Raw genomic sequence first — 25,541 nt, forward strand, 5'->3', positions numbered from 1 at the left:
AACCTAATTTGATGTTCTCCTTAATCTCTCCTGGTTATTTAACATATTCGCTTATTCAATGTTCTGCCAGCCTGTTTATGTTGGATCAGTGAGACTCTACTGTACTATTAATACAATCCAAATAAAAAATAGGAAACAGTCTAGCCAAAGTCAAAGAGCCATTAAGTTACATGTTGAGATCTCTACATCATTTAATTGTACACTTGTTTATTTATGATGTAGTTCCATTTAATTCAGTGGTGTCTATGCATTAATGGAAATGCAAAAGACCTCTGGTTGAAACACTCTGGACGTCCAAATAGCGGTCTGAAATTTGGGAACGCCATTATCTGGCACAAAAATACTGATTTGGAGCTTGGATGGGTTCCTACATGGGCAATAACTTCTAGAATCCTTCAACTAGCGTGGTTTCGACAATTCTGGGAGTAGGCAACACATTTACAAGCTCTGTATTTGTCCAGATGGGATGAGTATAAAGCAGTCTCCTATGTTTATAAGTGGACCAAAAATAATGCTTGCATCCTGCCTCCCTTTAGAGATATAAATGGGACTATACAGTGTTGTTCACAGTTATTCATTGGGCTTTAAAACAAATACCTGTATCTTTCTTTTTCTTGAACTGTTCTGGGATGCTTAGCTCTGGAACCATTATCAGTTTATTACAAACAACCCATGAAAATCTATTTTGGCAGATAGTTTTTGACCAGATGTTGATAACTGGCCAGTGCAAGAGAGCTGTGGCTCGGTTTTCTGATGGATTAGATTTTCCTCCCATTTTCTAAATGTTGCTACTGATTTGGATAAGATATGTGGCACCAGTGGAAAAGGAGCATCCAGATTTTCCCATACTGATTGGAAATGAGATTAGCCATAGAAAGAAAAGCATACAGGTATAGATAGCGCTACTCCTTCTTACTTTCTGCAGTTAGTAAAACTTTTTGGGAAATAGAAAGGCACTCTATTATCAAGGAGCCCCCGGTGGCACAGTGGGTTAAACCCTTGTGCCGGCAGGACTGATGACTTGAAGGCTTGATTGCTGACCTGAAGGTTGCCGGTTCGAATCCAACCCAGGAAGAGCGCGGATGAGCTCCCTCTATCAGCTCCAGCTCTATGTGGGGACATGAGATAAGCCTCCCACAAGGATAGTAAAAACATCAAAACATCGGGCGTTCCCTGGACAACGTCCTTGCAGATGGCCAATTCTGTCACACCAGAAGTGACTTGCAGTTTCTCAAGTCGCTTGTGACATGAAAAAAAAATCAAGTGCCATCTCACTCTTAAAGACGGAAAATAAAATATTAAATGAAAATGCATTCTAGATTACTGGTTCTCAAGGCTTGGTATGGGACTTCAACACCAAAAATTCCTGATCATTAGCCATTGTTAGCTCAGACATTTGGAAGCCAAAGTTCAACAAAATCTGAAGGACCATAGATTGAGGAAAAACTGGTCTCGAATTCATTGGGAAATAAGCGCTTGGATACAGATTTCCAATTTATGTAATTTTAAGACAGACAGTGTGGTGCAGTGGTTTGGGCATTGGAGTAGGACACTGGGAGATCAGAGCTTGAAACCCTCTCAGTCATGAAAACCATTGAATGACCTTCAGCAAGTCACATTCTCTCAGCCTCAGAGGAAAGCAAAAATAACACATAAACTCCCTCCTCCCAAAAAAACAAATCATGTCAAGAAACCCGTGATAGACTTGCTATAAGTTGAAAATGACTTGAAGGCACACAACAGAATTAAATGACAGGGGAAAAATGTGTGTGAAGCATGCAACCAATGAATACAGTTAAACTGTGTGGAAAGCCTGTAACTGATGGACACATTAAACAAAAACAAAACCATATCCATATTTCAGTGCTTTATTTATTATTTTGAACACATGCTGCATTCCCAGCAGTATACCTGGGTGCCTGACTTGCGGATGCTTAAATATTTGTCTACCTGACCAAAGTCAAACCAACATCTGAGTTACATTGTTCAGGTAGCTACAACCATCCAGGCAATGAATTTAAATTCATGCAGTCATGTCGGCCACATGACCTTGGAGGCGTCTACGGACGATGCCGGCTCTTCAGCTTAGAAATGGAGATGAGCACCAATCCTGAGAGTTGGACACTACTAGACTTAATGTCAGGGGAAAACCTTTACCTTTACTTTAACATAGTCTACTAAAATAAAAAGGCTCATAGTATGTCTGACATTATGCTATTCGTGCATTGGTAACAAGGAGTACTGCTGTTGAATAGTCAAACATATCTGGAAAAGTATAGGATCTGGACTAGGATCTTTTAATAGTTCTTTCCCACAGTATTTTCCAGCAGTTGCTTAGTTTTAGACATCATTATATGTATCAAATGCATATCAGCATATTTTCCTAGATTCCAGAATGTAAACGAATATGCTAGTCTTTTTATTAGGATATGTTACTGAAATAATAATCCTTTCCTAGCAACATCTATTCAAATATAAGCCTCGCTATAGATGTGTTCAGGATGTCAGCTTTAGATTCTTTACTGTCATTTTGGTGGTGGTGCAGTGTGTTACAGCGCTGAGCTGCTGAACTTGCAGACCGAAAGGTCCCAGGTTCAAATCCTGGGAGTGGAATGAGCACCCGCTGTTAGCTCCAGCTCCTGCCAACCTAGCAGTTTGAAACATGCCAATGTGAGTAGATCAATAGGTACCGCTCCGGCGGGAAGGTAACGGCACTACATGCAATCATGCCGGCCACATGACCTTGGAGGTGCCTACAGACAACGCCGGCTCTTCGGCTTAGAAATGGAGATGAGCATCAACCCCCAGAGTCGGTCACGAAAACCTTTACCTTTTTTATAATAAAATAAATTATAGATAGACATATAGACACATAGATCCTAGAGCAAATCATATTTAAACTGTCCATAGCATGAGAAGACATAACTCAATAGAAAAGACCAGAATGCTTGGGAAGGTGTAAAGCAGTAGGAAAAGAGGAAAACACCATTACAAATTGATAGATTCAATCCAGAAAACCACAACTCCGAGCCCCCCATATAATCCAGTTTCTGAATCCAGATTGTAGAGTCATATAATCCATTTCAAAGCAGATAATCTGAATTTAGAAACTGGATTATATGGCAGTTTAGATCCAACCTGAGCCTGTCAGTCCAGGGCTGTCGAGATTAGGCTGGCTTGGAGATCTCTCATTCATAGTGTCACTGCAAATCAAAGGATGCATTTATACTATAGAATTAATGCCATTCGACACCACTTTACTCAGTAGCGCTATGTGCTATGAAGTTCTGAGAGTTGCAGTTTGGTAAGACCCCAGCACTCTTTGGCAGAGAAGTCTAAAGACCTTGTAAAGCTATAATTCCCATTATTTCATAGCATAGATACATGGCAGTGAAAGTGGTGTCAAATGGCATTTATTCTGCATGGTAGATGGATCCAATGTTCACAACAGTAGCAACAATGTGGTCAAAATTGTTATGAGGGTAAAAAAAGCAGGACCGTTGATAATATATAATGATATACCATATATACTCGAAGATAAGCTGCGTTTTTCAGCCCTTATTTATGAGCTGAAAAAACCTCCCCTGGCTTATAATCGGGTCAAGGTCAAGCCAGCAGCGGAGCCTGGAGGCCTTTGCTTGCAATATATGATATATTTATCTCTCATCTTGCCCTCCCTTATCAGTGTTTTCTTTTCCAAAGCCTCCCTCGCTCTTAACCAAGGGAATGTTTTGAAAAGGGAAAGAAGCTCTTGCAAATCAGGAAGAAGAATATATATATATATATACATATACCCATTAATCTTATAAAAGCATTTTCCCCTGAAATATTTGTTAATCTCTGCTACAGATATATAGGCATTTCCCCCTTTGCAATCCCTATGTACCTTTATATTTGTATCTATCTATCTATCTATACACATTAATTTTATATATGAATTTCCTGGTCATATGTTTGCAAGTCTTTGCAAATCATATAAACATATCGATATCTAAAGATTTCAATGTACCTATATATCTGTATCTATGTGTATACATTATTTTATATATAAATTTTTGCCTCACATGTTTGCAAGTCTTTGCAAAGCCTATACAGATATAATTATGTTTGCAAAGCCTATACAGATATACATATAGATATGTAGGGCTTGCAAATATTGCAGGTGAAATGCACGCACGCGCGCGCGCGCACACACACACAGATTTCTAGATAGATATAAACATAAATATATAAGGCTTGCAAATATCGCTGGAGGGAAATGCACATATATAGAGAGAGGATTTGCAAACGTTTCAAGGGGAAATGCATATGTGAAATTAGTATATATAATTATAGACCTATATCTAGTTCTGCATTGTTTATTTAGGGGCCGGGCTGTGGCGCAGCTGTTGAGCAGCTGCCTTAAATCACTCTGACCATGAGGTCATGAGTTCGAGGCCAGCCCGTGGTGGGGTGAGCACCCGTCAATTAAAAATAAAAAATAGCCCCTGCTCGTTGCTGACCTAGCAACCCGAAAGATAGTTGCATCTATCAAGTAGGAGATAAGGTACCACTTATAAGTGGGGAGGCAAGATTAACTAATTTATGACCTGGAATGAGGAAGTGCCGTCAGTGTGGATGATGAAGCAGCTGCTCCCCCCTGTGGCCAGAATCGAACATCCCCTCAGAAGAAGGTTAACTTGCCTCTGCGTGTGTCTCTCAGTCTCTGTTTGATGTGTTTATGGGCATTGAATGTTTGCCCTATGTGTGTTATAATGTGATCCGCCCTGAGTCCCCTTCGGGGTGAGAAGGGCGGAATATAAATACTGTAAATAAATAAATAAATAAATATTTAGGTATTGAATGTTTGCCTGTTACTATGTTGGAAGCTGGCCTGAGTCCCCATGGGGAGATAGTGTAGGGTACAAATGAAGTTGTTGTTGTTGTTGTTGTTGTTGTTGTTGTTATTGTTATTATTATTATTATGTTATTGTTAATATCATATTTTTTTCTGACCCTACTTTTTCACTTACAGAGCTAGTTTACTGTTTTTCTTTGAAATACAGTAAATATTGAAAAACCTTTAACCTACTGATGCCTCAATATAATTTCATTCGGATCTATTTTCATTTTGAAATGTACCAGTAGCTGCTGCATTTTCCACCCTCGGCTTATACTCGAGTCAATAAGTTTCCCCAGTTTTTTGTGGTAAAATTAGGTGCCTCGGCTTATATTAGGGTCAGCTTATACTCGAGTATATACGGTAATATATTTATTTTTATATCCCGCCTTCATCTCCCCAAAGGGACATGAGTTGGCTTACATGAGGACAAGCCCGATCTAACAGAGATTAAAACCCAACATGGATTAAAACATATCTCAATAAAATCAAATGACATTTAAACAGAACAATCACATAAAAGCAGCAGCATCAGCAACCAATATTTTGAACAGTAATAAGTACTGAAATTCAGGGGAAGGAACTTGTGCAGAATTTCAGAAACAGGGCAAATGGACAAAAGTGCAAGAGTCAATATAAATTAGGACTAAAAGAATATGTCAATTAAAACACTAAACCTATAGGTCAAGAGATAGGGGTAAAGTGCAGAAATTGATGGTAGTAGTTGGGGCTGAATATTTTGTGAACTGTTTAATTGCAAGCACAGAAGGCTAAGTTACCCTATTTACTTGAAACTAGTGCTCACCTTTTTTTTTTACTTACCTTGCCAAAATTAGATTCAGGTCATATGGAAATCTTAGTGCTGAGCCAAAGCAAAAGGGGAAGTTGCTTCTGGAGCGGCACCTGGAACTCCTATTTGAGGGATGTCCTCTCTAATTAAATAGACACAGCTCAATGCTATGGGATCCAGGGATTTGTAGTTTGTTGAGCATTCATCAGCATTCTTTGGCAGAGAAGGCTCAAGACCTTGTCAGACTACAACCCTCATGATTCCATAGCATTGAACCAAGGCAATTAGAATGGATTCATTCTACAACATAGATGCAACCCAAGGTTTTCCTTTCTGTTGCTGAAAGCTTTGATGTTCTAACATTTTTGTTGTTAAGGAAGGAATTCTAAGCAGGTAGCATCATTTGGGGCTAAATGACAAAGATGACATATGTTGCCACTGCACATAACATTAGTCAGCAAATACTTTTTCGGTTTCAGGGTTTTGAAAATTGAGGTGAGCATTAGATTCGATGGTGCATTAGACTTGAGTAAATATAGTAATTTGCCACTCTAGCTTGTTGGCCATGGGAATTCTGTGTGCCAAGTTTGGTTCAGTTCCACCGTTGGTGAAATTCAGAATGGTTTTTGATTATAGGTGAACTATAAATTCCAGCAACTACAACTCCCAAATGAAAAAAACACACACACTCCCCAACCCCACCAACTCTGGGGGGTTGGTGCTCATCTCCATTTCTAAGCCAAAGAGCCAGCATTGTCCGTAGATACCTCCAAAGTCATGTGGCCGGCATGACTACATGGAGTGCTGTTACCTTCCCGCAGAAGCGGTACCTATTGATCTACTCACATTTGCATGCCAACTGCTAGGTTGGCAGAAGCTGGGGCTAACAGCGGGAGCTCACCCTGCTTCCCGGATTTGAACCGCTGAACTTTCGGTCAACAAGTTCAACAGCTCAGTCGTTTAACCCGCTGTGCTACCGGGGGCTCCAATATATCTCTATTGGATAGGAAAACTGATTTGATCTCTTAGGGCTCTTCGGCACAGCCATATAACTCAGAAGATCAAAGCAGAAAATCCACAATTGAACTGGGTTATTTGAGTCCACACTGCCATATATTCCAGTTCAAAGCAGAAAGTGTAGGATATTATTCAGCTGTGTGGAAGGGGCCTCAGAGGGTTATTTTTCTCTTTCAAAATACAATATTTCTGTCAAACAGTGATACACAATAGTGTCTCACTTATCCAACATCCGCTTATCCAACGTTCTAGATTATCCAACGCATTTCTGTAGTCAATGTTTTCAATACATCGTGATATTTTGGTGCTAAATTCGTAAATACAGTAGTTACTACGTAGCCTTACTGCATATTGAACTACTTTTTCTGTCAAATTTGTTGTATAACATGATGTTTTGGTGCTTAATTTGTAAAATCATAACCTAATTTGATGTCTAATAGGCTTCTCCTTAACCTCTCCTTATTATCCAACATATTCGCTTATCCAACATTCTACTGGCCCGTTTATGTTGGATAAGTGAGACTCTACTGTAATTGCATTTATCATTTTGTGTTGGGATTAGAAAGAAACGAATAAAATATTCTAATTTTTCATATTATGCTGTGGCCCCTTCTACTCTGTCATATAATCCAGATTATCAAATCAGATAACCAACATTATCTGCTTGCCTGGAACTGGATTATATGAGTCCACACTGCCATATAATGGGATAATCTGGATTTTATAATATGTCAGTGTAGAAGGGGCTTGTGTAAAGGGGAACATTGTGTAAAGGGGCCGGGCTGTGGCGCAGCTGTTGAGCAGCTGCCTTAAATCACTCTGACCATGAGGTCATGAGTTCGAGGCCAGCCCGTGGCAGGGTGAGCACCCGTCAATTAAAAATAAAAAATTGCCTCTGCTCGTTGCTGACCTAGCAACCCGAAAGATAGTTGCATCTATCAAGTAGGAGATAAGGTACCACTTATAAAAAGTGGGGAGGCAAATTTAACTAATTTACGACCTGGAATGAGGAAGTGCCGTCAGTGTGGATGATGAAGCAGCTGCTCCCCCCTGTGGCCAGAATCGAACATCCCCTCAGAAGAAGGTTAACTTGCCTCTGCGTGTCTCTCTCTGTCTCTGTTTGATGTGTTTATGGGCATTGAATGTTTGCCCTATGTGTGTTATAATGTGATCCGCCCTGAGTCCCCTTCGGGGTGAGAAGGGCGGAATATAAATACTGTAAATAAATAAATAAACATTGCTATCTTTGGAAGTAACACTAGAGGGCAGCATAGCACTACTGAATGAATGAAACCCGCAGGGAAAAAAAATCACTTGTTCATGAGAAAATGGAACAATGTCGGCAGATGAGTAAGAAAGAGACAAATGTTGATGAAAGCAAAGCTTTTCCATTTTTACAAAAGATGTTGCAAAACATATTATTTGGCACAATAATCTAGCAAGCATTAGTCACAACTAAAGTCTATCGCAATGGGCAAGCTTAATCTAGTCATGATAGAATGACTGCTATTGTCAGCTTTTGAGGAATTATGCTATTTGTTTAAAACTGCAAGTGTGCCGATTTGATAGTTATATTATTATTATTATTATTATTATTATTATTATTATTATTATTATTATTATTATTAATAATAATAATAATAATAATAATACACTTTATTTATATTCCACTTTATCTCCTCGGAGGAACTCACAGCGGATTACAGTACACCTAAAAGGCAAACATTCAATATCTTTTGCACAACAACGACATACAATACGCATACACAAACAAAGGTAAAGGCCTTCGCCTTTCATGTTTGGTGTCTGGAGGTGATGCTCAACTCCGGCTATGGGAAGGTGCTCTTGTTCCGTTTTTCCATGCCGAGGAGCCTGTTGTCTGTAAACATCTCCAATCGGCTTTTGCTGGCATGTTGGCATGTCTGCATGGGGTGTTCTTTTAATTTCCTACCAAAGCAGTACCTATTGATCTACTCGCATTGCATGCTTTCAAACTTAGGTTGGAGGAAGCTAGGGGTAACAGTCAGGAGCTCATCCCAACTCGCGGCTTTAAACTGCCAACTCTCCGGTCAGCAGATTTCCCACAGCTAGTGGTTTAACCCACTGCGCTACCATGGACCCATTCAAATTGAGTTGAAAGAGCAAAGCAGTTTGCACTCAGTTGACTCAGCAGAAGAAGAGGCTTAACTTTCCCAGAAGGCTCTGGCTAAAGCAGGATGCTGCAACCTTTTGTAGCTTCCTCATTAATAATTTTTTTTGCCATCTTGACCATATTCTGCTGTTGCTTGGTCTCATGTGTCCCAAATGTTGGAAAGTAGGTCTAGAGAGTCACTTCAGAATATACGATAGAACATTGGATTCATAGGTGTACAGTATTCCCTCACTACTTCGCGGTTCACTTTTTGTGGATTCGCTGTTTGGCGCTTTTTTTCAATAAACTCTAAAAGACAATTAGCTAAAGGTAAAGGTTTCCCCTGATGTTAAGTCCAGTTGTGTCCGACTCTGGGGGTTGGTGCTCATCTCCATTTCTAAGCCAAAGAGCCGGCGTTGTCCATAGACACCTCCAAGGTCATGTGGCCAGCATGACTGCATGGAGCGCCGTTACCTTCCCGCTGGAGCAGTACCTATTGATCTACTCACATTGTCATGTTTTCAAACTGCTAGGTTGGCAGAAGCTGGAGCTAACAGCGGGCGTTCACTGCGCTCCCCGGATTTGAACCTGCAACCTTTTGGTCTGCAAGTTCAGCAGCTCAGCACTTTAACACACTGCGCCACCAGGGGCTCCAAAAGACTATTATAAATCATAAAAAAATTACAATTTACAGCTTAAGGAAGGGAGGAAAGAGAAGCCAAAGGGAGAGAAAGGGAGCCCAAGCAGCAACGGGAGGAGAAGGTGGTGATTTATCCTCACACAATTGTTGATAAAAACTTAAAATAGTGTATAACTACTAAAATAATGTATAAATATTAAAATAAATATAGCATTCCCTAGCCTAAAATGATACATTTTAATATATTGGGTTTATGGTTCCCGTCCCCTTGATCTGGTCATGTAAGTGTTATTTATTGTTATAATTGTATTATTTTACTTTGTTTAATAATGTGTTATTATGTTGTTATGTAATGTTTGTGTTGTTTTTATGACTGTAAACGCCCTGAGTCCCATCCGGGAGATAGGGCGGTATATAAATAAAGTTTTTTTTATTTTTATTATTATTGTTATTATTATTATTTATTTATTTATTTGCGGATTTTCACTTATTGTGGGTTGTCCTGGAACGTAAACCCAGAGATAAGTGAGGGAACACTGTACTGTAAAGTCAATAGGATAAAAAAAATAAAAACACTTTTTCCCAGAGGGCACAATCAGGAAGCTGGTCACATCCTTCAGTCTTCTCTGTTCGTGTGAACTTGGATGCAATCCCCACAGTACTTGGGCAGGAAAGGGGCAAGAAATAAAAATTCCCAAGGAAATTTGAGATTTATTTGGGAGTGATAACAAAATTTATTTGAAGGTGGTTTGATTTGAAACAGCCAATAAAGATTCAGCCACATGACCTTGGAGGTCCACAGACAATGTCTACAGACAATGCCAGTTCTTCAGATTATTTATTTATTTACAGTATTTATATTCCGCCCTTCTCACCCCAAAGGGGACTCAGGGCGGATCACATTGCACACATATAAGGCAAACATTCAACGCCATAACACAGAACAGAGACAGACGCAGGCATGGGATGGCCTCAAACTCATGACTTCTAGGTCAGAGTGATTTGTTGCAACTGGCTGCTAACCAGCCTGCGCCACCTCCCGGCCAGATTAGAAATGGAGATGATCACCGCCCTCCAGAGTGACTAGACTTAATGTCAAGGGAAAACCTTTACCTTTAGTGTTAGGAAATAATAGCTCCAAGGAGAGATGAAAACTCCACTCAAGACAACTGCCAGAAATTTTGGTGTAGCTTCCTAGACAACTTCCTGTATTACTGGAAAAGAGATTGCAGCTAAACATTGTGAAAAATTTATTGACAGCAAGAGCTGTTCAGCAGTGGACTACGCTGCTTCGGAGCATGGTGGCATCTCCTTCTCTGGAGGATTTTGAACAGAGGCTGGATGGTTAGCTGTCAGGAGTGCTTTGATTGTATATTCTTATATGGCACAATGGGGTTGGACTCAATGGCCCTCAGGTTCTCTTCCAACTTACGATTCTAAATTCGTATACTGTATGGAACAGGTTGTGGGGCTTCTTCCACCTTGATGTAAAACATTTGAGTCAGCTGTAACTGAATTTGGATCATGTCTCAATTCAGTCTCTTAGTATAGAAGTCAAGGACCCTTCCACACAGTCATATAACCCAGAATATCAAGACAGAAAATCCCACAATATCTGCTTTGAATTGGGTTATTTGAGTCCACACTGCCATATATTCCAGTTCAAAGTAGATAATGTGGGATTTTATTCAGCTGTGTGGATGGGGCCATAGTCAAAGTCTGTTGTAAGCCCTGAAGCCCCATGTAAGCCGCCCCGAGTCCCTTTGGGGAGATGGGGCGGGGTATAAGAATAAAATTATTATCAACACAACGACGTTGTATGGCACAGCAAACAAGATAGATATGCTGGATTTCGTTTTGCAAAACCACAAGTTATTATTATTATTATTATTATTATTATTATTATTATTATTATTATTATTATTGAAATGACTGTTGTTTCTTCTCCTCCACCCCATTTCCCACAGATGACAAACATGAAAAGCATGTACTTTGTGGCTGGGTTGGTTTTGATGATTGTTCAAAGCAGCTGGCAAAGCCCCCTTCAAGAAACAGAAGAGAAATCCAGGTAAAACTCCTGAGACCAAACTCATATGCTTTTATAACCTAAGAGTGGATTGTGTGTGTGTCTGTCTATCTATATCTGTATCTGTATCTGTATCTGTATCTGTATCTGTATCTGTATCTATATCTATATCCATCTATATCTATATATCTATATGCAGAAGGAAAGCTGCATGGAATTCCCTTAAAAATACTAACATTGATTATTTTTTCTCCCCATCCATTGGCCATTGGATAAGTCAGCAGAATGTTGTTCATTCATTCAGAAAAATTTGGCTTGTTGCTGCTGTTCTCTTAACAGGATGTATTGTTACCTATTACCAAGCATTTATTGGGCAACTAATGGTCTTTCCCTAACAGCAACTTTAAAAGGGATAAAATAAATATATCATGCAAGGAGACCGAGAACTGTTATGGCACCTTTTAAATGTGCAGTCTTCAGTGCAATTAATGTGTTACAAACCACACTTATAGATCATTCAAAGCTTCCCAGGCTGAACCATTAGATGACTCTAGACAGCTGAACGAAGTGAAACGGCACTCACAAGGTACATTCACCAGCGATTACAGCAAGTACTTGGACACGAGGCGAGCTCAAGATTTTGTGCAGTGGTTAATGAACACTAAAAGGAGCGGGTAAGCAAAAAAGACACCCCGACAGTTATAAATTTCACCCATGGATTTTAAAAACTGAATTTTTCACCTAATATTCTATCAACCAGGGATAGGGAACATGTGGCCTTCCAGACATTGTTGGTCTTCTCCCATTTCCCCCCACCATTACTGGGTGAAAATTTCATTGGATGGCTACATATTCCCTGCCTATGATATAAAGCCATGGTGAAACAGTAATAGTAAATAAATGTCCATTCATTTATTAAACTATCCATCAATCTAACCATTAACTCATCCATTGCTCAGTCCATCTACATCTCCAGCCACCCCTTCTCATTCACATCTTATGTATTCTGTAGATTACAGTTCTAGCAAATGTTCTGTATATCACAGAGATACCACTAAAATCATCCATTGAGATATCATTTTCCATCACCCCCATATATATCTGCTAGGGAAACATCACTGTTTTTTTTTCCTCCAAGATATATCAGTTCAGGAAAGAATATGGAATCTATTCACTGGAGTGTTTTGCTACACAGAAAAGTTTTTTTGGAACCCTAACATCAAGCTAAGAGGACCCAAATTGGGATTGGGACCTACAGTATAAGAAGCAGTGATCGAGATCAAGTACGGTCTATACAAGTGTTTATTAGGGCCCTTCTACACTTGCTGTAAAACCTGAAAGTAACTGGGTTAAAAAGTGGGGTGGCTAAATGACGTTTAGTCAAAGTTCAAGAGGGATCAGGTTAAAAGCTAAAAAGCAGATCTTAAAACCCAATTCCATCTTAAAAATGCACCCATTTCCATGACAGTATATCACTGCGGTCATGTAAAACACATGTTTTCCTTCCCTCTCGCCATGTAGACTACTTCGGTGCACGTATGCTTTTAAAAAGCTCAAAACAGCTGATCAGCTGATTGGGCTGTCAAACAGACAAAAAAGTGGTTCAAGGGAAGCACAAATGGAGAGCAAATAGAACTCTCTGAAACTCTTTATTTTACACTTTATAATCTTAAACAGAGGTTGAATTGAAAATTAAAGGAGGAGGGATCTGAAGGAAATTTTTAAAAAATCCTCAGTTATGTGCTGGACCTCATATGCACACATGCAAATCTGCTTGTGTTTATATTAATATAGTCACATCTGCACATATATGGTCAATTGCATAATAGGGGGATTTAAAAAACAAACTCTCGCCAGATGTCCCCTGTCTGGCCACCATCTTAATCCACTTCAAAAGAAGATGTGAGGATGGCTAGGTACCATTTTTTGGGACTGAAAGCTCTGTGTGTGGACCTGCTATCAGGTCTCGGGATTTTTTGACTCATTTATAAAACATGGATTTTGGTGCTGTCTGAAAGCGCCCTTAGGCTTGATGTGAGAAAAAGGCAGGATTTCTCCCCCAACATGACAGGGACTGGTTCTACATTAATTTATTTTTCTTTTCTTTCCTTGAAAATTTATTTATTTATTTATTTTTCAAACTTATATGCCGCCACTCCCCTAGGGCTCGGGGCGGCTTACAAGAACCGGCTAAAATCAACAATTTAAAAAACATCTTTAAAAAACATCTTTAAAAAATTGCCACAGACCGGCAGACAATGGTTTGTCAACTGACACAAGTCCACAGATCTTGTGTCACAGGCGGAGTGAAAAACCAATAGACACAAGTGCTCCCCAAATAAAGTTTTTTTACACTTCACCCAAATTTTTGTCCATCTAGCCCAATAGTATCTGGCATATTGTTTATCTGATAGCATCTCTGTAAGATCTTAATAGAGTTCAGTGTCACTTATTCTTTTGCAGGGTTTTAAACTGTGGACATTTTATATCCAAGAATAGACTTTGCCCCATTCCTCCTGGGAGAATAATTGCAACTCTTTAGTTTTTGCAGCTAGATGTGTAAAGCAAGATTATCCATGTGGAAGAGAGAAATTAAATACAGCTATCTTTCCCTCTGCCAAGTTTTTTTGCACAAGTTGTAGATGCAAAGATTGCTTCACCATTAATCCACCCATAGTTTAATATAGCAGCGTCTTCCAAACTTCCTACTTTCAGCAAATCTTAGTGTGTTGTTGTCGAAGGCTTTCATGGCCGGGATCACAGGATTGTTGTATGTCTTTCGGGCTGTGTGGCCATGTTCCAGAAGTATTCTCTCCTGACATTTTGCCCACATCTATGGCAAAACGTCAGGAGAGAATACTTCTGGAACATGGCCACACAACCCGAAAAACATACAACAATCTTAGTGTGTTGATTTGTCAGCAGAAGTGTTCATCTACGAAAACATTCATATACTTTGACAAGGACTCTGGGACTTCTAATCTCTGGTGTCTCTCTGGAAACATTCAAATTCACTGGTTTAAGTACAGACTGCAGAAATGCTTCCAGACATCACTAAATCCCAGGAGAAACTGGGATATTATACTACAAAATCTCTTTTCATACTTGTAGATGTATGTTCCACTGACAGGAAAGCTGTATTCTGAGACAACTTTTCCATTATTAGCGATTTTGTGATTAGGAACCCTTAGATAAATTTTCCAGAATAAAATCTGATAAAAAAAAGCCTTGATGTAAAATGTACATACAATTTGAAATTCCTGAAATAAATACGCATGGCTGGTAAGTACCATTTCTTTCATATATTCATTCATTCATTTTCAACCTTGCTTTCTTGTCCTTCATAACCTTGTACCATTTACCATTTTTGATGCAAGCAAAGCAGTTTGATACTTTGCTGTCTCACAGGTCAGTATTTGGTCTTCAAATACCCCATCATCCATTGCTGTTTCACAATCATATCTGTTGTTGTTTTGCTTCCTTGGCATTTTTCATTGTCATTATCACCATACACTATGGTTCTGCCATCTGATAGACAGAAGTTGGGGGAGAAAGTGGTGTTTTCAGTCCTGCTTTTACATGTAATATGCAAGCCAAGCAGTAAACATCTCAGCACTGCATTGCTCCTGAGAAAGATTATATAAAGACTGGGTTTGTTGGCTGGGTTTATCCAATTTCCTATAGCCTTTGAAATAAAAACTTCTCTCATCTCTGTTTTCATCAGCAGAGTACTTGGGAAGGACTCATTTTGAATAGCCCAACAGTTAGACCTCTGAGTTTGGCTCTATGGAATTTATTTCTCTTCTATATAAGATAAAATTATACACATGGGATGGGGTGTCAGTGCTAAATATCTGTATGTTAGAGAGAAATGAGTCCTTGCCTTGCAATTCTAGAACAGGCATGGCATAATACCACTGTGGCTTGTATACTGTTGGCCCAATTCCAGTTGTAGTCAGGGATAGTCAGAACTTTTGTACCAGGCCTTTGCATGGACATCTGGCAGAAGCAGGATGATGCTCACTACAAATAATGAAATAAGCTACTAATAGTACTTTGACTTGGAAACAGTCCTTCTCTGGGGTAGATAAGCTTGGTTGTTTTACTGTGGGCCCTTGGTATGCATTTGGTTTGGTTACAAGGCACGCATACACCCCACCCCAAAGGATACCAAAAATCTATGGAGGCTCAAGTCCCATGATATTTTATGATATAATACAATTATGTACCTTATATAAAGTGGCAAAATCCAAGATTTGGATTTTTTGAGGGGTGAATATTTTTTAGCCTTGGATGGTTGACTGTGGGTACATAATCCATGGATACAGAGAATCAACTGTAATTTCCAAACACTTAATTTTATTTTGTTTGGATGCCACCCTGTGTTGTCATAGTATCTGCTGGGATGAAAGTATTTCAAGACATATTCTTTGAGATAAATGTGCCTGCTTAGAACTTAAACCTGAGCCAAAAAGGAAGCATCAGTGTTGCCTGAATAATTCTGGGCAAAAGATATGTTAGAACGGATCAAGAGGGTTGATTTGTTCATATTTGGATGGTAACCAAAATTTACTGCAAGTTGGGAGATGTTTTTGGCTCAGAGTTTGAGTGGTTTTATGAACTATGTCATTGGCACTGAGAAAAGTTTTTTTTAACTATAATCTCAGAATTCCCTAAACTGTTGTACTAGTGGCCATGTGGACATAGGAACACCAGGCATTATAATCCAAGAAAATAACTGTTTATAAACTCAATTGAAATTAAACAGTTTTGTTTCAAACATTTAATACACTGTTGCTTGCATAGTTGTTTTCATCCGTAGATCATTTTATAAAACAACAACAAGCTTGAACATTGCTAGCTACTGAAAAGATCAGTTGATCAATCAGATGTACTCTAGGTATAAATAATGACCATAATATTCATATATTATGCATATTAATCCCATAATGACTCTACACCTGTTGTTTTCAACAGGTGTAGAGTCATTACGGAATTAATATGCGGGCACGCAGTGCACATGTAATTCTTATCCTACACATTTAAATGTCATGCTAGAATGCCATGGTGTTTAACTAATTAAGAGCATTTTATGTATTCAGACATTTTAATAATTAACAATACTATGATTTTCTGCTGCAGACAACAAGGATTTGAAGAGAAAGAGAAAGAAAATCTACTGGACCAACTCTCAAGGTACTGAATGAACTTGACCACCACAGTGAAACGTATCCCAACTTCATTTGGCTGAGTTGGCATTCATAAAAGGTCCTCACATGTTAGTGTCCAATACTACTATGTATTGTGTGTCTGGGTTTGACAACCTGACCATCTGCCGAGAGGAAAAGGTTTGATTAGGAAGATCTCACCCTTTGTGGCATACTGTCAGACCTGATGGCAATGGAGAAACAACCCAGGGCTGTTCAGAAAGTCTATTGTAATATATAGTAATAATAATTTTTATTTCTTATCCACCTCTCCCCATGGCTTGAGGTGGATCACAGCAATAAAACACACAAATACTATAAAATTTCACATATATTAAAATGCAGTTCCATAAAAGAGACATATCAAGCATTTCTATAAAATACACATTAGTCACACAGGACAGAGACCAAAACACAGGTCATGAGTTTAACATTCATGCTTTCAACTGGCTGGGTAGGCCTGCTGGAAGAGATAAGTTTTTAGATGGTTTTAAAATCTGACAGCTCATTTAGCTGTCAGAGCTTTTCCGGCAGGTCATTCTGCAGTCTTGGGGCAGCCAATGAAAAGGTCCTCTTAGTAACGGTGACCAGACGGGTTCTGGCTGTTTGGAGTCATCGTCCTCAGATGTCTCAAATATTCTGGGTGGATTGTATGAGAGAAGGTGATCCTATAGGTAACTTGGACCCAATCCATGTAGAGCTTTAAAGATCAAAACAAACACTTTGTGCTTTACCCAGAAACTAATTGGCAACTAGTAGAATAACTTTAGGATAGGCATAATATGCTCACTCCTAGATGTTTCCGTAACCAATCTGGCTGCCATATTTTGAACCAGCTGGAGTTTCTGAACTTGGTACAAGGGTAGCCCAATGTAAAGCACATTGCAGAAGTCCAATCTTGAGGTTACCAATGCATGTACTACCATCTTCAGGTTCTCCAAATCTAGGAAATCTACCTTATTGCCATGCTGGTAGGAAATCCAGTCTTAGCTTTACAGCTACTCTTCCTGCAGTAGCCCTAAGTTGTATGGGAGCCACCTAAGTTGTGGTTCCTATTCCCAACAGAGGTTCAGCTCCTGTACAACATACTGCAGGTGGAACAGTCATAAAACTGAGAGTGGATTCACCATCCACCCATGAAGTTAAGGGCACGTATTACATAGTCCAGTCCTGTCTTTTCTATACCTGGAGTATAGTCAGATATATCTCCCCTGTTCTTATCACCCAATTCCCTTATTTGAAGATCATGTGGAGTGAACCTAAGCATGTGCTCTATCACGAACACTGTCCTTGTATTGCAGCTTCTTGTACATTCAGGACTTGTTCCCGGAGAACTGATGCGCTTCTGCAGTTACATACCCCTAGCTGGTTTCTTTTTGGGGAAACACGGCCCATTCATTGCGAGGAAAGTTCCATCCAAAAAGCGATCTTAGGACGCTGGCTTAAATTAGATTTTTCTAATCAATTGAATCCAAGTGTGGGCAGATAAAGTCAAGATACTTGGCAAGTGTAAACTTGCGGCAAGTTGCATATGTGGTATCACAACTAGCCATGCTCTTGGCATTGTGGGCACATGCGTCATTAGAACCATCCACACCTTCATTTTGGATAATGTTCTCTCAGACATATGGGCTACTTCACACATTATGTGGAAGCAAATTCATGATTAGTGGAACGATATAAAATGGATATATGACACACCATGTGCACCTTGCAGGGAACAAGAGCCCATCACAGCTCCTTGAGATATGTAAATACTTCAGAGAACCATGGCAAATACATGTGTGCTTTTGCCATGTGCATTCATTTCATTCTTTACTTGTAGATGTGAAATATTGTATATGTATCCATAATCACACAAAGTGTGAAGTAGTCCTTGAATAGACTTTGAGAATTTCTGTTTGCATTTACACTAGAAGCCTTTAGCAGAATTCATGTCAGGAGAAGGGACTTTAAATATATATACAGTAGAGTCTCACTTATTCAACATAAATGGGCCGGCAGAATGTTGGATAAGCAAATATGTCGGATAATAAGGAGGGATTAAGGAAAAGCCTATTAAACATCAAATTAGGTTATGATTTTACAAATTAAGGACCAAAACATCATGTTATACAACAAATTTGACAGAAAAAGTAGTTCAATACGCAGGAATGATATGTAGTAATTACTGTATTTACAAATTTAGCACCAAAATATCATGATGTATTGAAAACATTGACTACAAAAATGCGTTGGATAATCCAGAAAGTTGGATAAGCGAGTGTTGGATAAGTGAGACTCTACTGTATATATATTGCTTTATGTATCGTACTTTATATTTCACAAAATTCACACACATGCACACACAAACCCCATTAAATACAATGTAGTTGGATCAGTACACAAACAAGGAGAAAGCAAGGGTTCCTAAGACAGGTAGGTAAAAATGAATTCAGTTATTCTCTGTAAATGCTTTTAAAAATGGTAAATGCAGTGGAACTATACCTCTGTAATGCAACAAAATTACTCAAATACAGTGTTCCCTCACTACTTCGCGGTTCACTTTTTGCGGACTCGCTGTTTCAGTTTTTTAATAAACACTAAAATAATATTATAAATCATAAAAAAATTATGATTTACAGTGGTGGTAATCTCAGTCAGGTGCAGGTGGTGGGACGGAGAAGGAGCCGAAATGGCAGTGGGAGGAGAAGGAGGCAGAGCCATGTTCCTCTGCCTCTTTCTTCCCTTCTTCCCTTCCTTCCTCCCTCCCTCCCTCTTTCTACTTCCTTCCTAAGGAGAAGCTTAGCATCCCTACTTCGCGGATTTTCACTTATTGCGGGTGGTCCTGGAACGTAACCCCAACGATAAGTGAGGGAACACTGTAGACAGAAGCACAGTACTTTACAGCACAGAAAACCTAAATGATAGATTTACAGTATCATGTTTGGGAAAAGACTCCTCGGGGAAATTGTCCACACTAAAGACAGTCCAGCTAAAATTTGATCCCTAAGTGAAGAGAGTGGTCTGAATTAACTGAATGGGAGACATCTTAAACTTGACTGGAGACCATATTGAGGGTACAATGAGAAATACAATTCTTTAGCAAAGCTGATTCCTGACCAAAGGAATTTAGCACATTGAATCAGAGAACATGCGGCTATTTCCCTGTAAACATGGGACACTAGTACAGAGACTAATTCTTCCTCAAATGTCATGTCGAATGCTCCATAACAGATCTGCTTTGTGATGTATGACTGTGGGTAAAACAAATGTGGCAAAACAAACATATCTGACTGGGATGCACACTGAGGAATAGAAGGACTCTTCAGTCTGTCACTTGCCTGCCTCAGTGCTAGATTGATTCATTTGTGCCGAACTGAGAGTAATATGACAATAGCGTTGTTGTATGTCTTTCGGGCTGTGTGGCCATGTTCCAGAAGTATTCTCTCCTGACGTTTCGCCCACATCTATGGCAGGCATCCTCAGAGGTTGTGAGGTATGGAGGATGCCTCTGAGGATGCCTGCCATAGATGTGGGCGAAATGTCAGGAGAGAATACTTCTGGAACATGGCCACACAGCCCGAAAGACATACAACAACCCTGTGATCCCGGCCATGAAAGCTTTCAACAACACAAATATGACAATATTACCATCAATGAATTGGGTACTTGGGGGCTTCCTTTAGCTATCCTTAACATGTGGCATCTTGTCTTGTAGTGCTTCTGCGATCAGAGATAGCTTGAAGAATCAGGTTGCTCTCAAGCCACTTTATACAATTATACTGACTTTCTGAGAATCTAAACAGATCAGTGCTTGGGAAGTCAATCACAGGATCCCTTTATTACACGCCTAAGGTTCTGGAAAATGTAAATGTCCCTTTTTGGAGAAAAAGGGACAAATACTTATAATTGAAGGAGCCCTGGTGAAGTGTGTTAAAGCGCTGAGCTGCTGAACTTGCAGATCGAAAGGTCCCAGGTTCAAATCCCGGGAGCGGAGTGAGCGCCCACTGTTAGCTCCAGCTTCTGCCAACCTAGCAGTTCGAAAACATGCAAATGTGAGTAGATCAATAGGTACCGTTCCAGCGGGAAGGTAACGGCAATCCATGCAGTCATGCCGGCCACATGACCTTGGAGGTGTCTATGGACAACGCCAGCTCTTTGGCTTAGAAATGGAGATGAGCACCAACCCACAGAGTCAGTCATGACTGGATTTAACGTCAGGGGAAACCTTTACCTTTTACTTATAATTGTGGTCATGGGCAGGTTTCTTTACCACAAGCCATTTACTATTTAATGACAGCCCATATTAGGATGCTTGCTAGTGTGGGCTGTTTCATCCAGAAGCTTTCCTGTCCACCTCCCAAAGATTTGATCCCTGGGAGGAAAAGTGGTCTGAATTAATGGAATCAGGGACATCATAGACTTATGATGAGGGATCTTTAAAATGCTCAGCCGGAAACGTCTTAGGTTTCACTAAACTACAAGCCCCAGAATTCTGCAGGAGGCAGCCATAGGATTTCAGATGGGATGCATACTCTTTGCCTACTTTTTAAGACCTAGTGTGATAAGGACCTAAACCTGCTCCTTGCCCTGGTGACAACAGCCTCTCAAACATATCTAATCTGCATAGGCCCATTCTTTGGCCATGTTAGACCATATTAGAGCTTGAAAAACAACTTTTTTGGGCTACAGCTCCAGGAATCGAAGCTGGCTGCATAATTTTTGGAGGATATGAAGGAAGGAGAGAGGGAGGGACACTAGGGGGAAAGTGACAGCAAGAAGACAATACAAGAAGACAATCTGTCCTCAAACACTGTGTCCTTCTTTCAGCAATGGACTTGCCAGGCGTCATGCCGAGTACGAGAGACATGCTGATGGCACCTATACCAGTGATATCAGCTCTTACTTGGAAGGTCAAGCTGCCAAGGAGTTCATTGCTTGGCTTGTGAATGGACGAGGGAGAAGAGAGTAAGAACCCATCTGTTGCTACTATTGTTAAGCATTTCTTAGCTTTTGGGGGGCTATCATCAATCAAAGCATAGTGAAACTCTAATGTTATCCCCCCCTCTTTCTCCTCTGTATTTCACATTACAATTTTGTAACTGAAGATATTATCATGGGTGTGTGAAATGATCCAACTGCTTATTAAAATGTAGCTCTTTGCAAATTCATTGTGCTGTTACATATTTGAATAGGTCACTGTGTCTCATATTCTGAAGGTCAATGTTTTCCCATCTGACTTCTTCTGCACCCATCCCTGCTTCCACATGACGTACCGTGACATTCCTGGATCACCAGGATTATTATCCCAACTCACTCTTGTTTCCTATTTGCCCACAATCCTTATTCGTGTGCTTCTGGTGTTTGTGGCATTTTGCTTTCCCTGGAGTTTTTTCTAGCTGTTATTTCTAAACTTTGTACAAACTCCTCCTTCTCAAGCCTCTCCTTCCTTCCTCACCAAGAGGAGAAGTTGCTGCTAAACTCATCACCACACTGTCATCATCCTTCCACCCCTTTTAAAGTTTTATTCCTGCCTTCCCACTCTCCTTTCTGCAATACGCTGAATATTTACCCCTCCCCTGCCTCCAAGCATCCCATAACTTTAGGCTGCCAACACCTCCATCAGTAACCTGTACTCCATCAGGAACCACCTACATCCTGTTCTCACCACTCTCTTGACAACCTCCCCTTCTTTTTGCTCCTTGGTCTGTTCTACCCACTGCTAACTTTGATCCATCCTTCTAAGCAACTGTACATTTGGAACAGCATATTTTTTGCTTCATTTCCTCTCCTAATAAAGCCCACTCACAACAATCTTCAAGGCCCCTACATGTTCGCCTGCATGGTGTGTCAGTGAGACATCAACCGGCCTTGTCCCATATGTACTTATTGATACCTTTAGACTGTGAGCTCTCCTGAGCAGGATTTCTTGTTCCTTCTTCTCTCTTGGTTTCGTGCTTGAAATTAATATTGCCTGCTGTAAAAAGCACTGTGTATGGCACTGGCACGCTACGAAACTGATTATGATTGCCATAATAATAATAAAATAAGATCTGAGAGTCAACAATGTGTGCTGGAATGTAGAAAGGCAGCCAACCAAGACATGACTGAAATGCCCTGTTATACAACCCGAGATAGGCAATACTATATTGCCCTTAGATGATTTTTACAGCATTGGTTGGAACAGGATGATACCGGGCCAGAAATACCAATTTTTTTATTACAGTAGAGTCTCACTTATCCAAGCTAAACGGGCCGGCAGAAGCTTGGATAAGCGAATATCTTGGATAATAAGGAGGGATTAAGGAAAAGCCTATTAAACATTAAATGAGGTTATGATTTTACAAATTAAGCACCAAAACATCATGTTATACAACAAATTTGACAGAAAAAGTAGTTCAATACACAGTAATGCTATGTAGTAATTACTGTATTTATGAATTTAGCACCAAAATATCATAGTGTATTGAAAACATTGACTACAAAAATGCGTTGGATAATCCAGAACGTTGGATAAGTGAGACTCTACTGTACTATATGTAAGCCCTTAGATGATTTTTAAAGCATTGGTTGGAACAGAATGATACTGGGCCAGAAATACCACTTTTTATTATAAGCAAAGAAGCACATTTTAGCAGTGTCAATTTATCACGGTGAATATCAGTTCTTGGAGCCCACAAAAAGCAACAATTCAAGAGTATACATGCTTCCTTGCACCATGTTATTATGATATTTCTAAGGGACATATTTCAGGGTGGTTGTACTTTACACACAAATTCGTGTACCAGGTCTCTTTTGTTTATAGAACATTAGGGATTTTTTAAAGTAATGAAGCAATGAGAGTTTGACTATTAATTCCTTTCCCCATCTCTTTCCCATGGAGGGAGTACCCTGTTTCCCCTAAAATAAGACATCCTCAGAAAATAAGACCTAGTAGAGGTTTTGCTGAATTGCTAAATATAAGGCCTCCCCCAAAAGTAAGACCTAGCAAAGTTTTTGTTTGGAAGCATGCCCGCTGAACAGAACACCAGAGCATGCAGGATCAGTAAATGTACGTACCATAGAGTGTTGTACATGGAAATAATTGTAGTAACAAGAAATTCTTGATAGGATTCACAGTTTGTCTGGTTATGCTGGTTTGTGATGACAACTACTGTACAGTATATAATGTTCATTTTTTTGTTCAACAATAAATGTGAATTCTTCTTCATGGAAAAATAAGACATCCCCTGAAAATAAGACCTAGAGCATCTTTGGGAGCAAAAATTTATATAAGACACTGTCTTATTTTCGGGGAAACACGGTACTTCAAAGGAGGGGAAGGTGAATAGAGAAGGCTGAAGCACCCTCGCCATTGCTAGTTCTCTGTGCAAAACCCACTCCTGCCCAGAGACCATTCTGTTGTCATATGCCTATGGGTAATCTGGTACCATTGTGCTATTATGTGCCATGTGTACCTAGACTCAAAAGCTTCAATCGCTTCAAGAGAACATAACAGGTCTATGAAATGCAGTCTGTTCTGATATTATTATTACCAGTCAAATCTGCGCCATACGTTTGATGGGGATCACAGCAAGTGATTGCTCTTTCATTTCTATTTGTGTACCTGTTGAAAGGAACCCCACGGCCATAAAGCAGGAACAGGATTTCTCTCCATATGTTTGTATGCTTACACATCATCAAATGGATATAGAGAAATAAGATAGCAGGCTGTTGCAGATTCCGAGCAAAACTATCAGTGCCATCTGATGTTGCTAACAGCAAGATATTTCTACATCTTTCTCTTCTCCCATCCCACCCCAAAGCTTTCTTAGGTATTAAATTTAGAGGTGAAAAGAAATGCTCAATGAAACAGTTGGTCTTTGCTATGAGTACATTTAACTCTGAAGGATATTGGGTTTTGCATGATACTTTTTAATAGCGTATTTGCCTGCCAACAATCACATTCGGGCTTCAGTGAGATATGTTGCGTCTTTGGTTTCTGACCTTAATTAACATCACAAGCCAAGATTTCAGAACATTTGCCTCAGGAAAAGTGAATTCTGATATCTTGTCAAATATTAATTCCTCTTATCAGATAGGAAAGCTGCCTTGTGTCACTCTGAGCAGCAATACGGTATTCTTGGGCAACAAACGGGAAAAACAGAAATGCAGCACTATTTACGATAAACATAAATATCCTCATCCTTCTCTGAGAATAAAGCTCTCGAGAATACTGATATTTTTGAAAAGTTCATTAACAAAGTTCTACTGGTGTTGATAGGGAAGCACATTGGTGTATGTACCCAATCACAAATCCAGTGTATAACCTGTTGACTCCAACTGACAGTCAAAATGTTCCCTGAATTCAGCAGCGAGAAGCCTCACAATTTCTGTCACAAATTATAGATATTGTATATACTCGAGTATAAGCCTAGATTTTCAGCCCTTTTTTTAGGACTAAAAAAGCTCCCCTCGGCTTATACTCGGGTGAGGATCCTGACTGGCTTATATTTGGGTCAGCTTATACTCGAGAATATATGGTACATTTATTATTTTTCTCTATTATAATTGGTATTATTACATTTATTATTTTATTCTATTATTATTACATTTATTATTTTACTCTATTATTGTTGCTACTATTACATTTATTTTACTCTATTTTTATTATTATTAATACATTTATTATTTCACTCTGATCTTATTATTATTATTACATTTACAATAGAGTCTCACTTAACCAAGCCTCGCTTATCCAAGCCTCTGGATTATCCAAGCCATTTTTGTAGTCAATGTTTTCAATGTATCATGATATTTTGGTGCTAAATTTGTAAATACAGTAATTACAACATAACATTACTGCGTATTGAACTACTTTTTCTGTCAA

The 25,541-nt window shown here is 39.4% G+C and overlaps 1 protein-coding gene across 1 annotated transcript in view; it reads left to right on the forward strand.

The window, feature by feature from the left end:
• gcg (glucagon) overlaps positions 1 to 25,541 on the forward strand; it is a 34,116-nt gene that overhangs the window by 1,828 nt on the left and 6,747 nt on the right. Inside the window, exons 2-5 of the mRNA XM_062965178.1 lie at positions 11,425 to 11,525; positions 11,996 to 12,157; positions 16,626 to 16,679; positions 21,503 to 21,640. Of these exons, the coding sequence (XP_062821248.1) occupies positions 11,425 to 11,525; positions 11,996 to 12,157; positions 16,626 to 16,679; positions 21,503 to 21,640 (455 nt within the window). The remainder of the gene's footprint in view (positions 1 to 11,424; positions 11,526 to 11,995; positions 12,158 to 16,625; positions 16,680 to 21,502; positions 21,641 to 25,541) is intronic.

Source organism: Anolis carolinensis, chromosome 1 (assembly GCF_035594765.1).
Source record: "Anolis carolinensis isolate JA03-04 chromosome 1, rAnoCar3.1.pri, whole genome shotgun sequence".
In the NCBI taxonomy this organism is placed as follows: Eukaryota; Metazoa; Chordata; class Lepidosauria; order Squamata; family Dactyloidae; genus Anolis; species Anolis carolinensis.